This window comes from Medicago sativa, chromosome 8 (genome assembly GCF_051527215.1).
Source record: "Medicago sativa cultivar Bolivia chromosome 8, Bolivia_mono, whole genome shotgun sequence".
In the NCBI taxonomy this organism is placed as follows: domain Eukaryota; kingdom Viridiplantae; phylum Streptophyta; class Magnoliopsida; order Fabales; family Fabaceae; genus Medicago; species Medicago sativa.
This window is the reverse complement of record NC_140756.1, coordinates 81,784,796-81,800,351: the sequence shown is the minus strand read 5'-3', so window position 1 is coordinate 81,800,351 and position 15,556 is coordinate 81,784,796. Positions and strand designations below refer to the sequence as shown.

At 33.3% G+C, this 15,556-nt stretch overlaps 2 protein-coding genes across 56 annotated transcripts; one reads left to right on the top strand and one right to left on the bottom strand.

The window, feature by feature from the left end:
• Nucleotides 1-131: 131 nt before the first annotated feature.
• LOC146902218 (uncharacterized) lies at nt 132-5,969 on the top strand. 50 transcript variants are annotated; one of them, XR_015021203.1, is made up of 12 exons: nt 132-262; nt 349-452; nt 605-634; nt 785-829; nt 1,833-1,991; nt 2,121-2,286; nt 3,712-3,741; nt 3,842-3,931; nt 4,589-4,715; nt 4,882-4,947; nt 5,448-5,532; nt 5,643-5,969. XR_015021203.1 is itself a non-coding variant. In XM_085731711.1 (10 exons), the coding sequence occupies exons 5-9, from the start codon at nt 1,978-1,980 to the stop codon at nt 5,499-5,501; spliced, it is 381 nt and encodes a 126-aa protein (XP_085587837.1). In that variant the 5' UTR covers nt 132-262; nt 349-452; nt 605-634; nt 785-829; nt 1,833-1,977; the 3' UTR covers nt 5,502-5,532; nt 5,643-5,969. The 50 variants fall into 50 exon arrangements, 1 of the variants encoding a protein (XP_085587837.1); XR_015021245.1 differs by having other exon boundaries at nt 4,571-4,715; XR_015021237.1 differs by having other exon boundaries at nt 3,671-3,741.
• Nucleotides 5,970-8,535: 2,566 nt separating this feature from the next.
• On the bottom strand, nt 8,536-14,453 carry LOC146902217 (RNA polymerase II transcription mediator). Of its 6 annotated transcripts, XM_085739229.1 has the most exons (10): nt 14,283-14,453; nt 13,162-13,199; nt 12,471-12,624; nt 12,113-12,308; nt 11,473-11,586; nt 11,127-11,212; nt 10,485-10,869; nt 9,536-9,997; nt 9,148-9,462; nt 8,536-9,038 (listed from the first exon to the last, which is right to left on the bottom strand). In XM_085739229.1, the coding sequence occupies exons 3-10, from the start codon at nt 12,563-12,565 to the stop codon at nt 8,709-8,711; spliced, it is 1,983 nt and encodes a 660-aa protein (XP_085595355.1). In that variant the 5' UTR covers nt 12,566-12,624; nt 13,162-13,199; nt 14,283-14,453; the 3' UTR covers nt 8,536-8,708. The 6 variants fall into 6 exon arrangements, with proteins under 6 accessions (XP_085595355.1, XP_085595354.1, XP_085595352.1 ...); XM_085739228.1 differs by lacking the exon at nt 13,162-13,199 and having other exon boundaries at nt 12,471-12,675; XM_085739226.1 differs by lacking the exon at nt 13,162-13,199 and having other exon boundaries at nt 12,471-12,671.
• Nucleotides 14,454-15,556: the final 1,103 nt, after the last annotated feature.

Below are 15,556 nucleotides of genomic sequence, written 5' to 3'. Positions count from 1 at the left end.
TATTTTGCCCTTATGAGGGTATTATGGTAAATTACAAATTCCTGCCTTTCCCATATATATATATATATATATATATATATATATATATATATATATATATATATATATATGTATTGATAGAAAAAAAAAACAGAAGAGCTGAAAGAGAGAGAGGGTCGCGGGAGAGGAGAGGGTCGCCGGGAGAGAAAGGGTCGCCGCCGTCGACCTCGCCGTCCAACACTCCGATCTGCACCGATTTGCATTAGAAGCAAAGGAAATTAAGGTAAGCTTATTATATCATTTTCCTCTCTTTTCTTACTCAACCAAACCCTAACCCTTTTCAGCCCCAATTTCAATTTCTTAATGAAGGGTTAATTAAAGTTGCTGCATGTGTGTCTCTTATTCAAAGAAAGCTTAATTGAAAGTATGGGGGCTGGGTTTGCAATTGGAGGAAGAAACAAGAAGAATTGGAGGTAAATTTTTGTACAAGTGATGGTAAATCATTTCTGTTTGATGGTTTCTGTGAACTTGATCATATATTATGTCTTATCTACCATATTGATATATCTCATGTGTTTATGAAATATCTAAATCTTGTGAATTGTTTTTTTATTGTTGTTCTTAGAATAAAAAGGAGATTTAAGAAGATATGAAGGTGAGTTCACTTTTAAGCTTGAATTTAATGTTGATGATAATTGGATGAAATAGTTGTTTAAGCACCTTAAAATGGATTTTTCGTGACACTGTACTGTTTTATATATAAGGTGATTTTGATCTGGTCATATGATTACTACTTCTGTTGCAGGAAACATTGGTTTGGTTCCATAATTCTTTGGATTGAATGTTAGAGGTGAGTAAATTTTTGTAAGTTTGGATTTAAATTTCTGTAAAATTTGAGTGTGGTTTAGAGTAGCATTTTAATCATGAAACTAGCTCTATGGGTTTTTGTGCTGCATAATTTGAGTCTCTGTTGTGTGTTTTATAAGGTTTTCTTTGGTCTCTAATGCAATAGCAGATGTGTTGCAGGAAGGAGAAGCTATTGAGGCAATTCTCTTTTTAATATCTTTTATCTTGCACTTACTTTTTTTTTGAAAATTTAACTAAATTTTCATAATACATAAACAATCCAATATGAAGTATACTTCATTTATGTAGCTTGAGAAAATATAACTAAATTTGCTGTTGTAGTTGAGACTAATTCTGATAATTTTAGACGAGTTTTTGAACCTTTTTATCCAGAAAATTTAACCAAAACTTGAAGCTGTAGTTGAGACTGATTAATAATTATGATCATTTTGGATTAGTTTTTTTGATGATTTTGTGTATGAAATTATGCAGAAAATTATGCAGCTGCAAGTGGGACTATTTGTGTTTGTTTCAAATGAGTTTTTACATATTTTTATGTAGAAAATCTGCAGTCGAAATTGTGACTGGTGTTTGTTTTAAATGAGTTTTTACATCCTTTTATGCATATACAATGCTGCTGCAATTGAAATTAGTTGTGTGTCTTAAATGAGGTTTTATTATTTGGATCATTTTGAAACGTTGAGCGATTCGTCATAGTTCCGATGGTTTCAAAACAATTCCAATACTTATCATCACCATTCTTCAAACTTGTAGGAATGATGAGTGGATCATAAAGAAGGTGAAAATTACATGAGTTAGACATATGATCTAATAGTTGAATTATATGCAATGATTATGGATTGATTGCAGTTCTGAATAATATTTGATTTTGGTTTTGGCTTGGTGTTCCTCTTTTGTTGTTTGAATTTATGAGATGTTAATCTGTTTGTTTTTGTGTTTGGTATTACTTATATTGCTTTTGTTGAAATGTTGAAAACTTGGAACAGATTAGAGGGAGTTTTTACTTGAAAAATTGGCAGAAACTCATGAGAGAAATTGAACAATTTCAAATTCAATATATGGAAAGAGCTTCTGGTAATGATTTTGTAAAGGAAGATATTTCCAACTATGAATCCTTGAAGAAAATTATAAATGACCAAATCAAGGTTAGTTATAGATTAATATTGGCTTTGACTCAGTATTAGCTTATTCATGTCTTAAAGGTGTTATCAATGAGTCTGATAGATTTTTTTTCTATTTTCTGCTAGCTTATGTGATGAATCTTTTGAAAAGAGAAGAGAATGGATGGAATGTGCCACCAAAGTAAGGCATGGTGTGAAAGAACTAGAAGACATAAATGGAGAACTATATTATTTGAGAGAAAAGTTGACAGAGAATCATAAGAAAAAGGGTGAAGCATATCAAAGGATTTTAAAATTGAAAAATTTGCATCATGAGGAGGTAAGATGTTAAAAACCATCATTATGCATTCAATATATATTTCCGTGTAATAGTTATCATTTTCCTTTGTAATAGTTTATGCTTTTTACATATACAAATCGTCCATAGCTATGAGTCTATGTTAATTATACACTGGAGACTATATAGGTAGAGAATTAGAATTACCAAAGTTGCTTAATTACTTCAAAAATAAGTGAAGTGAACTTTAAACAAAATGAGAGATGTATCTTTACTTGAAAGCTGCGCCTTAATATCAATTTGTTTGATTTGTGATTTTTTTTGAAATTTTGCGCTGGGTTTTGATTATTGATTTTTGATCGGTGGAAAAAATTGAGAATTGGTTTAGTGGGTCGGTGAAAGTTTGTTTTTGGATGATTTTGTATTATCGGTGTTGGTTTGAATATTTTTTGGTTTGAATATGAATTTGGTTTTATGGGTTTCTTTTTTTGATGTATGGTTTTATGGGTTTCATGTGTTTGTTGGTTTGTTCGTCAGATTTGATGAAATTGGGTGTTCTTATTGAGGTTATGTTGTTTGTTAGATTTGATGAAGATAATTTTTTTTTTGGTAGCTGGAATTTTGAATTCTGTGTTTTTAGGATTTGTTTAGTTTTAGGTATCAATCATATAAAATGGTTAGGGGAAAGAGTGGTGAAGCTTAAATGTTTTATTCTCTATGAATCAGTTGATATGGTTGACAATGATATAAGTAAATTCCAGATTTCAATTACTTTATGATGATAGGACTTTTTAGTGAAAGTAGCTTAGAGATTAAGAAAAACTATTAAGAAAGATATAGAGATTAGTGGAATTTGTTCAGATTTGTTTGGATGAAGTTTCTGTCATATTTTGTTAATTGCTATATGGCTGCGTTTGATATCTTCCAAAACTATAGAAAGGAACTTCAGTTCCCGTTTTAAACTCAACAACAACAGCCACCTCCATGAAAAATAACATCAACCAAAAATCATGATTTCAGATATAACAAAATACAATATGTTTCTCTTTATTGATTTTACATGATTTTTTTAACACAATGGTTCTTAGAAATTCTAATTCTATTTTTTGTCTGCCATTCTTATAGGCATGGTTTGTAAATCCATATACTGGTTATTACTTCTTTTCCTGGTATATAATGATAGAAATTATGTCCTTAGATGCTTTTTATGGAAAATGTCGTCGGATTCTTTACATTTGATTTTATTCTTTAGGTTGTCTCTTCTCTATGCATTCATAGCCTTGCTTATATCAATGCTATATTCTGAACTAATAGACATCATTTGTTTATCAGTCAAATTGCCCACTATTTCTGCATCAAATTCTGAAAATCCAGCCCTGCACATAAATTTAAAATTAGTTACTTCCCTCTGGGTCTGTACTTTCAGGCATATCAGTTGGTCTTAACATGGCTTAAGCTTTGGTGCAGGCTCCATCTCGATCTCAGTCAATTCCTCAGGTAGTTGAGCTAGCTGTCCGTCGCTTTCTGTATCATTCTTTTAAATATAATGGTTTCATTTATTTAAATGACCAGCTAATAATGTGTATATCCATTGTAGGTTTCGGTCAAAACCCAAAGGCTTGAAGAACTTGCTATTAAGCAGTCAAGACAATGGATTCCAGTGACACCGTCAATACCTAAGGCTTTGGTGAGTAAACTGTCTTTTGAAATATTTTTTTATCAGTTTGAATTGCGAAAATTAGCCGACTCCACTTAGTGGGATAAGACTTGGTTGTTGTTGTTTGAATTGCGAAAATTGGTCTGTTTTAGCTTTTACCAGGGTATAGGATTTCCTGAAGTGGTTTTGCACTTGGGTTCGATCCATTTCTTTTTCTTGCTATGGCGCGTTATTTAATGGCAAACAACTGAGTTGAAGTAGAAAATTTGAAAAGTATCAAAAGTTTTAAAATCGATGCTTTACTGAGGGTGGGTTTCTAGGGAGGACACTAGACTTAGAATGAGCACAATGTCAGAAATTTACGACATGAAGTTTGTTAGTGTTTATTTCTTACTGCGTTTATAATGCATGTGGTAAATGTAAATAACTTATCAACATGATGATTGCAATGTTTGTCTCTTTTATTTGATTGCTTCTTGCTTAAATTTATGGTGCTATTATAGAAGCCATATGTTGTTTAGTATTTATTACCCTCTCTTAGCCACCCTCTATCAGTGGCACATATTTGGCATTTTCCCATCCCTCTTTTTTTATTGTTTCATTAACTGTTATATTTCTATGCAATTAAGTATATGAATGAATTTTGTCATAATCAAACCTGAAATCTAGGCGTTGCTTTCTTAGTAGTCCCCAACGACACTATGGCGGGTTGTGGTGGCAGATTTTAAGTTCTGTTATGGTAAATGGCGGCTGATATCCTGCCATTTCTGCTATAATTATGTCATACAGAACTGTAATTGCGTCATATAATGAGGTATGAATTAAAGTCTTTATGCTTGAAAAATATTGGTTATTGCATATTTGACATGACTGCTATTTGGAAATAACTTTCCAACAAACTTAAAAAAAAACGAATGAAAACTTAAGCAACTTGGTTTTATGTTTCTCTTGAAACTGATTTGTGATTTGTGATATTTCAGCACTAAAAACCCTTTCTCATTAGTAGCAATGTTGAGCATATTGAGTTCTTGATCTTGGATAAATAGGTAATTACTCAAACCTTGAATGATTCTAATTAGTCGATGTTCAATTTTAGTCTTCATACTTAATCTAATGTGCGCTGTGTCTGCTGTTCTTACGTCAAATGATGCCGCTGAGATTAAGGTAAGCTGAATCATGTTTAGGGATCCGTCATGGTTTTGAATTATGATCACAGCCACAGGTGCTGGTCCGCGTTGCGAAAGAGTTAAATAATGGAACTGAGATGATAGTAACGACGAAACTTGTGAAAATCGTGATTGAACTATTTTCTGTTTTTTTACATACATACATTTCTCTTCCATATGATTTATTCTTTGCATGAAATAAAACCACAAATTTAGAATAAAAAAAGTATGTTGAAAGCCTGGCAAGTTTGCATTACTGAGAATAAGTGAATAACTTTTTTACACTGAAACCTACAAGATTAATTTTGTTTTAAGCTTTGATTATGTCTCTTGGACTGTCATGTTTTGTTTAAATTTTGTATTTGTTTTTCCTTGTGCAGGAACGGGGGACCATACATTTGAAAGAAGACTACGTCTTGGTGGTCCATTGGTGAAGGAAAACATCGCAACCATGGTTCTTGAGAGGTTAGAGTCACTTTTTAACGATCTTTACTTTGAAACTAAATGAACCAACCTATTTATTTAAACAAGGTCATTTAATATATGTTATGTATTACTGAAATATGCAATTGCAGTCAATTCTCTGTACAAGGACAGCATGTGCTGCAGGGTGGTGCAAAACTTGTGTTAGTGACTTGCTTCTATTAGAAAGAGCAACCATTGAAGAGGCACGCAGTCTGTTACACTGGTTGGACTGAGGCAGGTTTCGGCAAGATGGGTGTTTCGGCAACGTGCTTTTATAATTTTGGCTAATATGTAATTGTAATTTGTGCATTATTGGTTCCTTCATTGGTTCCAATTAGTTTCATCTTAATTATTATGTTGTTTTCCTTGGTCTCATGAACAAAATATATGCTCCTTTGATGCTTTGATAAATACTTTAGAAAGGTGCACATTTCAAATGTTTGTGCAATATGGTTACTTAATTCTCACATTTAAAATCAACGACAATCTCTTAGAAAAAATGGAATTATCTCCCATAATTTAAACATCTCTCCTTTAGAACAATTTTTTTAAAAAATACGTAATTCAACCCAACATTTCCTGCAGTTTCTGCATTTCCATGCACAACATTTTCTGGCACAGTTTAGTCTTAATCACAAACAAAGCAACATCAAAATACAAACTCTCTTCAGAAATTGTTTTATTCAACTCTGTAATTTCCTTCATTACTTTAAAAAGTTTTTAGCACAATAGTTTTTCGATTGGATCGAGGTCCACTTCGAGGTCCACTTCGGAACCCCACCCGCATTAGTAGATGCAATGATCCTTTTAGTTTATAAATGTGCAACTTTGACTGTTTATCATTTTAGAGTTATCGGTTTTAGTAATAAATAGATTTTCTAAATTATAACTTATTCAAACATATAATAAAGAATTTCAAAACCATAGTATTCTAAATGCCCACGGGTACCCGTGGGTAAAATCCGTCACGGGCATGGAGCGTGTAGCTAAACGGGTATCCACGGGTATAATAAACGGGTATTTGACTACCCATTATTATATGGACACGTACACGGATTTGATTGTATCCATAACCACGGGTACCCATATCCGATAATAAATTAAGTAAATGACTAAAATATCTTTATATATCATATCTTTACCGCCCACCTAAAAATCCTCAATAATGACCTATTTTTATTTTAATTTTTTTTAATTCATCTTATTAGGTTCACCGTTTCCACTTCATTCACTTCATAAAACATATAGGTTATCTAAGAATCATGAATTTCCTATGGATTATGTATGAACTATGAAATTTTGAACGGATTATGTATGGATGTTTAAAAGTTGAGGTTTTTTGGTAATTAAAAAAAAATTTATTTGTACCAAAAAATAAATAAATTCAAAACTCCATGAGTACCCATGGATACTCGAATACCCACGAGTACCCATATAGTGGGTACCCACGAGGTTAGATTGACTCGCATAGTGCGGGGGTGGTGGATCGGATCAAGTACACGGTTCACAATTATTCTACTAAATTAACTTTACGGTTATTGAGTTGTTGAAAGCCACTACTTTTCCAATGCACGTTTAGCCTTCTCAATTGTTGTCTTCGCCGCAACTTGCTTTGTATCTCTCTACATAAAAAGTCCTTGACGTTTTCATTTGTTACTCGTGATAAGCCGTTTTGAACATTTCATTTTCTAACCCGTGATGCGGGGAGTGCTCTAAATATTGTGTCATGGTTTATAATTATCTCGTCATTTCGCAATCTATCCGTCCGATATAATATTTTGTCAAAAAAGTAGCTAACCCTCGTGCGAAGCACGGGTTTGTAACTAGTTTCTTTATAAATTTTTTGAAATTTTAATAATTTAAATTAAAGGACATCAATTAGATAATTCACACAAAAAAAAAAAAACTAAAAATACCAACTATCAAAGCTAATAAGAGACAATTTTTCTTGAATAAATTCATACTGCATAATTACAAAATATTACCTTTAAAATTATGATAGGAAATTTTAGAAATTACTGAATTGAGTGATATATATATTCTTTAATTTAAGAGAATAGCTTTTATTTCATAAACTTTAAAGGAATTTGTATCAAATTACTCCCTCCGTCCCACAATAGATGACCCATTTGAAAATATGCAATTTTGACCTAGCTTACTTTGACCATATTTTTCTACTAATATACAAAGATAAATAATATCATATAAGATGTCGTTAAATTCGTCTCAATGAATATTTTCAAAATATCAAATTTTCATAATTTTTTCTAATATATGATTCAAGATATTTAAGCTCAAAATTATGCGTTGGTGTGCGTAATAAGCGTCAACCGCGTCATGTATCATGGAAGGGAGGGAGTATATAATATTGAGGACAGAACTTTTTGATTGCGTCACTAAAAAGTTAAAACTATTTGGTCTGGTGTTCAGTTTTTGGATTAAAAAATCTTTGCACGGATACACGTGGACCTTTATATTCTAGCTGAGATCAAAGGTTTTTTTGGGTAATAGTCACTTTGGTCCCCGAATGTGTAGTAAGTAGTCACAATGGTCCTTCAATGTATCAAAATTTCAAAATAGTCTCGATTGGCCACTTTGTTAGTCAAAATAGTCCCTAAAGCTTAAATAACCCCTTAATACTCACAATAACTCTTTTGATATAAGGACTAAAATGACAATAAGTAAGTACGTGTAAGGACTAATATGACAATAAGTAAGTCTATTGAAGGACTAATATGACAATATTAACGAAATATTTTAATATCAAGGACTATTTTGACTAACAAAGTGCACAATCGGGGACTATTTTGCTATTTCGATACATTGCGGGACTATTATGACTACTCGTCACTCATTCAAGGACCAAAGTGACTATTTTCCCTTCTTTTTTCTTTTGATGTGAGATCAAAGGCTCTCTACTCCCTCATCTTTGTGAATAACAAACATAGCTTTATCAACTTATAAAATTTCCAACAGATTAATATGTTACGATGAATAATATAGTTGATGCGAAGAATGAGAAAATTTAATAAATAAAAAGTACATATATGGTTATGTTTGATTGTTGCCCAAAGACCTCGAAGATCTTCTCTTCAACCTGACAATGCAAGAAAAAAACATACATACATACATTCATACAGCCTCCAACTTTGAGACCGAAGAGAGTATATACAACTTCATTGGCCACCGCCACCGCCGCTAACAAAGGCAATCAAATCTATCAGGGTAGCATATAACAGCTCAAGAGACAAGGGACCTAGGAATTTCCTATATTCAGATGCACCATCGGTGATGTTGGTATGAAGCTTTTGCACCTCCGCAAAACTATCCTCCATGACCAACGACCAAGATATACAACCATCACTATCTTTTGGATCCACATTTGCAACCAGGCCCAGTGTTTCACCCTGCTCCAGCTCAAATGACAAGCATAGAAAGTCCCGGTTTGCCTTTATCCCAACCATAAGAGCTTCATGATATAGCCAATTAATAATTTGGCTAGCCACCTGTAAGATTTCAATTAAGGTAGTAAGCATGCATGAATATGTGTAAGATTTGCAAGATTATGTAAATCAGCGACATAAATGCAATCCTTCTCTTACGAATCACTTTTACCTGCTGCAAAATAATCACAGGAAGATCAGCTAAGTTGCACTCATATTTGTTTATTGAGTGAGTATCCTCAGACTTTCCCTTGAACAGACCAGACACATTAGGAGAACCTTCTGCTTTAACACTGATGCAATCATCGATTACCACGACCTTAGTCCAAAACTGACGCTTGATAGTGTTATTCTCAAAATGATCTGATGTTTTGACTTGGCAACCGCGAAGAATAGATGGAGGAACCTCCACGAATAAGGTCCATGATGACCCCCGAGAATGCCATGTGGGATTGGAAATCAGTTGGAGATATGGGACCTTGAAGACCTGCAGATGTCAAATATATTAAACAAAATGTCTACTTTACAAGCAGCTGTAGTCTAATTCAAAAGAGCAATACCACATTTTCCAGCTCTGCGAGAATTTTAGTCGAAAAGATCCTATGAGCCAAAGACATAAAAAAATGACTAAGAAGATTCGATCCATCTTTTGCCTGTGCACCAGATAAACGATTACCAGAGGAAATTGGTTTTTCGCTGCCTCGTCCAAATATATGCTCGTGATAAATCTGTTGAATATATATCTCATAACAGGTAGAATTAGAATTCCGCCCTTTCTTAAGGGTGTTTTGTTGGGCATCATGCATCAATATGTCAGATGATTCCAAAGGTGAAAATGCATTATCATCTGCATTATTGGTAAGTTCACCTTCAACTGTAGGATTATCTTGACCAGTGGACACTAGTGATAAGTACACAGAGGTTCCTTGACCTAAACTTAATTGTAAATAATTTTCCCTTATTCCTGTCAGAGTGAAACCGGTAGATGTGTTAAATGCTTCGCGATTCACTAGATCAAACACCTGGAAGAACAAGTAAAAAGCAGCAATATTAAAACAGGGAGATGCACTATCAGTGGCAAAGCTAGCAAATTTTTTACGAGGGGGCTAAATATTAAAAAAAATAAAATAAATTTTTAAAACTATTATATTAAACATAATCAATAAGCAAAATAATTTCGCAGTATTTTTTACTTATATAAAATGAAATGACAACAAATAAAAACAAAAAATAATTATTTATAAAAGTTGAGCTTGATGGAGTTTTAAGAAGTTAAATTTATCCATAATTGACTCTACTAAATAAATTATCAATATTTTATTTAATATTATATCTCTTTGAACCAATAAAATTGTTTGGAGTAGCCAAATATATATTAATGGGGTAGCTACATGTAAAAACTAAGCTGGTTATTCAAGATTTTTTTCCTCTTGGGACCCCATTTTCATGAAACCCTTCGCCCCTGTGCACTATGCAAGAAAACTGGACAAACTAGACACAGCAATCTACCTGCTCATTGAAAATTGCTTGATGTACATCACGAAGGAGAGAATGTGTTTTCTTCACACACTCCTCATCACTTGAAGATTCTATGCGAGTTTCTCCCAAGCAATCTTCACCAGGTAAGTGGGATTGGTTTTCATTTGATTTCTTCTGCATATCATCTGGTTGTGCACTGACAAAACCAAATTGGAGAGAATGACATAACTCAGGAGACACATTTATTGCCAGCATCCCAGCTGCATCGTGATTGACACGAACAGTGGACATAGGCGAAGACCGAACAATAGCCCCTTGGTCATATGAGTTATCAAAGAGATCAAAAGTGAAGCCTTCATTCCCTGGAACTAAAGATGTCTGCCGTTGCCGTTTTACTTTCCAGTTTTGCTGCAACCTGCCCTTATCAGGAAATGTGATAAGTAGTTGAGTAAGGTAGAAACAAGACATTCTCCAAAAGTAAGCTGGTTATGAAACAATTAGAGGCATGTGCTAAATTATTTCATAGCCAAATGCAATTCAATGTAGTTTTTTATTTTTTTGACAGGACAATGAAATGTAGTTATGTAAGATCTAACCATGTTTTCAAATTTCTTGCCAGCAGCATTAGCCCAAAAGGTATATTAAAGTTCAAAGACGAGAATGGAAAATCACCTGATAAGGGCACCATAAAACCTAGCTTCCCGAGCAACCTGCTGTTCAAAAGCCTTGGCAGATTGCTTGAAATATTTCCCAACTTGCTGCACAGAAGAATGTTTGTAGAAAAACGTTATTCCATATTACAGGCCCGTAAAAGTCATACAAATTGTGCTTGTCACTCAAGGACAAGTTATTAGAGACTCAAGATGATCCATGTTTTCAGTTTTGTTTTTTAGTTTGAGCAAACAAGCTATAAATTCAGTGAAAAGGGAACTTACTTAATGTTATGAACATAAATAAACTGGAAACAAACTACCGTAAAAACAAAATTAACTACAAAAGAAGATAGAAGAGTACTTACACGGTAGCATTGAAGCTTGGTGGCTGCAGATACAGCAAGGTCGGACAAAGCTTCATTTGGTAATGATTTTGGCCTTGTCATGCTAGCCACAGTTACTGCATCGTTTGTTTCCACCTAAGAAGAATAATTTCAACAAAACAACATACCTTTATTGTCAGTCTGCACATATCATGCATTATAATGAAATGTGCCATAGGAAAAAAAATCTTGAAAAAAATCTAAAGCATAGTTTCTACTCATAATGCCAAAAACTTGGTCATTTGCAAATAGATTCATTAAGACTATATGAAGTGATACATTTCTTGATGAACCCGGAACTGCTACTTCTCAAAGCATTGTAAGTTGACATTTTCTCGACACTTAATTTCATCCCTGGATGAATGACACAACATAATTTTCTTAAGCCACACACTGTTTCTTTTTTTGGAGCAAGTTCCAAATGGAGCTTTTATAAAAGATAAATGAAAAATGGAGCTTTTTTACAGACCTTTTTCAGAAACCAAATAACTTCAAGCAATTATCTTTCATTTTTGCGAACAGATATGCGGATAGAAATTTGAACTTGACATGAAGATTTCTGAATGGAAATGAAATCATAAAAAGCGGTGATTCATTGTAGAAAGAAACATGCACTACTAACAGTGTTGATGAAATCTATGATAACAGAGAGCTCCTGGTGAGCCAACTGCAAATTCTCCACCATGCCCTGCCATTGCCATGGTGTTGTCTCCTTTGAGCTCTTCTTCTGCTTCTTCTTTTCCTCGTCCTTCTCAATGGCCCAAGCGAAGTCAATTCTCCTGATTAGAGAAACTCGCTTTTCATCGTAATCCACATCTCTGCAACAATACGGAGGGAGTTACAAAAAGCAAGCGCAAATAGAAATTAGGGTTCAACATTCTTACGAGAGATAGCATAACTCTAGGATTTTTCCCCGAGCGTTGCACAGGTTCTCTATACTAGTTGAGAAATAAAAAGGAGGAGGAGAGGAAGAAGCTTACAAAGGGAATCGTTCATTTCCATTTTCTTCAATGGAATCCAAGCGCTTGATCGGCAGCTTGTCGAGGGAGAGTTGCAACTCCATGCCCTCTTCCATCTTCTGGAAAAGTTTGTTTGCCCGATATATTTTTTACAAAACCTTATCACTGTCCGTGTCTGCAAGAAAATGTGGGTGAGACCAGACAGTAGCTTTAAGTCCAAGCCTAACTGAATAATAAAATAGTTTAAAAACTTATAATCAAACAATAGAAATAATTAGAAAAATAAATCTTTACAGAGTTTGAAAACAAGAATTTTATTTAATTTTTAACATGTTTATGCAATCAATAGATAATTACACTTGCAAGCATTTAAAATAAAAATTCATTTTAGGGTAAATTAGCCACCAAATTATCCTTCGAATATATAATTTGAATATTTTCTTACAGGCAATAAAATATTTGACAACCTGTTAGCAGTTAACCAGTGAATATGTTATAATCCATCAGCATGCAAATGCACGTACAAGTTTAAACCCAATGAATCAATTTTTTATGCCTATTAAATTAACACTTGAGAATGGCGACCAGTCATGCAAGAAGAGAACAACACTAGCAATTGATTAAAATAAAATCGAAAGAAAGACAATGGTTTCCACAAACAGCATTTTCACATCACAGAAAACTGAAATCAGAGTAAACACAGCAGTCCAACCATCCACAAAGGATTGCCACACCAAGCACCGAGTACCACTGACGTCAAAGTATTAATAAATTTCCAAAACATAGATCAGTCTTCATACCAACATTAACAAAAATTAGCCTCAGGTGCAAACAAAATGGTTAAGCAATTCAAAATGAAATTCAGCACTTTTGTCAAATACTTGAGGGGTATCCAAAACAGCAGGTACTCCTAAAATCAAAATAAGACAAGTATTCACATATTTCAAGCAGTTTATAAAAATGGAAAATATCACAAAGGTGAGTGATTTGGAGATATAAAGTTGGTTTGGTAGTTGAGGTGGGGGAATTAACGAGTGAAAAAACATTAAGTTGGGTCTATAAGGTTGACTGGGTTGTGGGAATTAAGGAGTGTAATGAAAAGGAGATCGAAACTTCGATCCCCACCCCAAACAGGGGCGGAGGGTAGTGTCTCTTTGAAGATAAGGTGATAGTTCAGGGACAAAATTGATGGTTTATTATTTGTTTGTTCTAATACGTTCTATTTTTTCTTTTACCCCCTTTTAAAATTGTAGTTTTTCCACGGTTGCTCGATACTGACACCACTATAATAAAATCGTTTATTTACAACAAAAGGATTGCAGTGGTTCTTGCACAACTACCGCTGCTTATTTTTTTGCGGCAATTAACCGTTTTACTTAACCACCACAAAGTTACAACGATGGGCTGTGACTCAAAATGCTGCAAAATGTCCCGCCGCAATATAAAAGCAGATTTGGCTCCCCCAAATAAGTCAATTTGTGAAAAATTAGAACAAACAGGAAGGACAAAAAATGATGAGATTAATGGAGGTGCATCAACTGTGTAAAATAGTTTTACACCGTCAATCAATAAATACCCATCATCTTGCCAAGTAAAGATAGAATATAACTCTAGTTGAATAAATTAGATGCAATGTGATGGAATCATCAACACAAACTGATAATTCAAGCCCTTCAGAAGACTATAGGTTGTGTGAGTATTTGTGTCAAACATTTGGTGGGCAACAAAAAAAGAATAAAAGTACTTGAATTGATGAGCAATGATAACAATTTGTGGTAACAAACTAGAACCCAGAAAAGGCACAAATCGAAGGAGAGAGAAAGGGACACATACCTTGGAGAACTGTGAGTGAGACGAGATGTGTGCGTTTCGTAACAATGGAGGTGAGAAAGGGATTTAGAGTAATTGTTTAGTGTGCAACCAGAGAATTGTCACTGAGACCCGCTGCTTTTCAATTTCAGGGTCTTCGCAATTGTAATGAGAGGAAGAAAGAAACGGAGAACTGAGAGAATTGAGACAAGAAATCATATTTTATTTTTATTTTTTTAGGTTAAAAATGTCTTCTTTTTTCAACTATAAATATATCATATTTTCGTTTTAATTTTCTAAAATTTCTCTTCCACTTTTAGCACTTTGAAAATTTCCCATCACTTTTTTGTTTCATAATTTTAAGTCAACTAATGTATAGCTTTTATGTTTTTGAATGAAATTATGCAAAAATGTGTATAATATTATAACAATCACTTTAAAAAAAATTATAATTTTTTAACAAAACATGAATTAAATATGAATTTTTAAATGTTAAAAATATAAAAAATTATATTTAATTCATGTTTTGTTAAAAAATCTAATTTTTTTAAGAGATCCTTATAATATTCTAAACAATAATGTAAAATTTCATTAAAAAAATTATGAAGTCTACACATAAGTTAACTTAAAAGGAGGAAAGAAAGTGGTGATGAAAAACTTTTGAGGACTAAAAGTTAAAGACAGATTTTAGAGGAACTAAAACGAAAAGTTGATATATTTACGATTGACAAAACATATTTAACCCTTATTTTTTCGGTATAAAAGAAGGCCAAAGAAACCCTAATGATCAATCCTAAGAAAAAAGTGCATCATCAACTAGGAAAATCTTCAAGACTTCAACTCATCTTAAAATGAGTAAATTCATATTGTTTTAGTTGAGATCGACGTTTACAAGTCAATCTACATAATGATTTCTCTCGCGACAAATATGGTTGAATTTAGCGTGCCAATCCATTTTCACCAACTCTCGAAGAATAAAGTTGACAATGTGTGATCGACCGCAATCTCATGCGTAATTATATCAATTATGACTTTAAAGTCCCTCTACACCACAAGGTTTATGACTTTATCACCCCAAACTATCTCAATTTCATGCCACATTAGAGATCTTCTCCGTTTGTTAAAACAAATGAAGGACACAAAATGTTGATAGTGGGTCCTACGGTTAAGTGATGCTCACCATCAATATTTTTTTTTTTTTTTAAAATTTTGTGTCTTTATCTCCAAATTGAAAAAACCCATAGGTTCCAAAATCTACCTACATCTTGACACTAAGAGCATGAGAATGACCGATTTTT

What these genes read in the sequence shown, in the direction of transcription:
- LOC146902218 (XM_085731711.1), top strand. An exon ending in AAAATTTGCATCATGAGGAG is followed by an intron (nt 2,287 to 3,711) that starts GTAAGATGTTAA and finishes GCTTTGGTGCAG; the next exon opens with GCTCCATCTCGATCTCAGTC. An exon ending in GATCTCAGTCAATTCCTCAG is followed by an intron (nt 3,742 to 3,841) that starts GTAGTTGAGCTA and finishes TATCCATTGTAG; the next exon opens with GTTTCGGTCAAAACCCAAAG.
- LOC146902217 (XM_085739229.1), bottom strand. Translation starts at nt 12,565, where the DNA reads ATGGAAGAGGGCATGGAGTTGCAACTCTCCCTCGACAAGCTGCCGATC. An exon ending in GGAAATGAACGATTCCCTTT is followed by an intron (nt 12,309 to 12,470) that starts GTAAGCTTCTTC and finishes GTATTGTTGCAG; the next exon opens with AGATGTGGATTACGATGAAA. An exon ending in TCGCAGAGCTGGAAAATGTG is followed by an intron (nt 9,463 to 9,535) that starts GTATTGCTCTTT and finishes TGACATCTGCAG; the next exon opens with GTCTTCAAGGTCCCATATCT.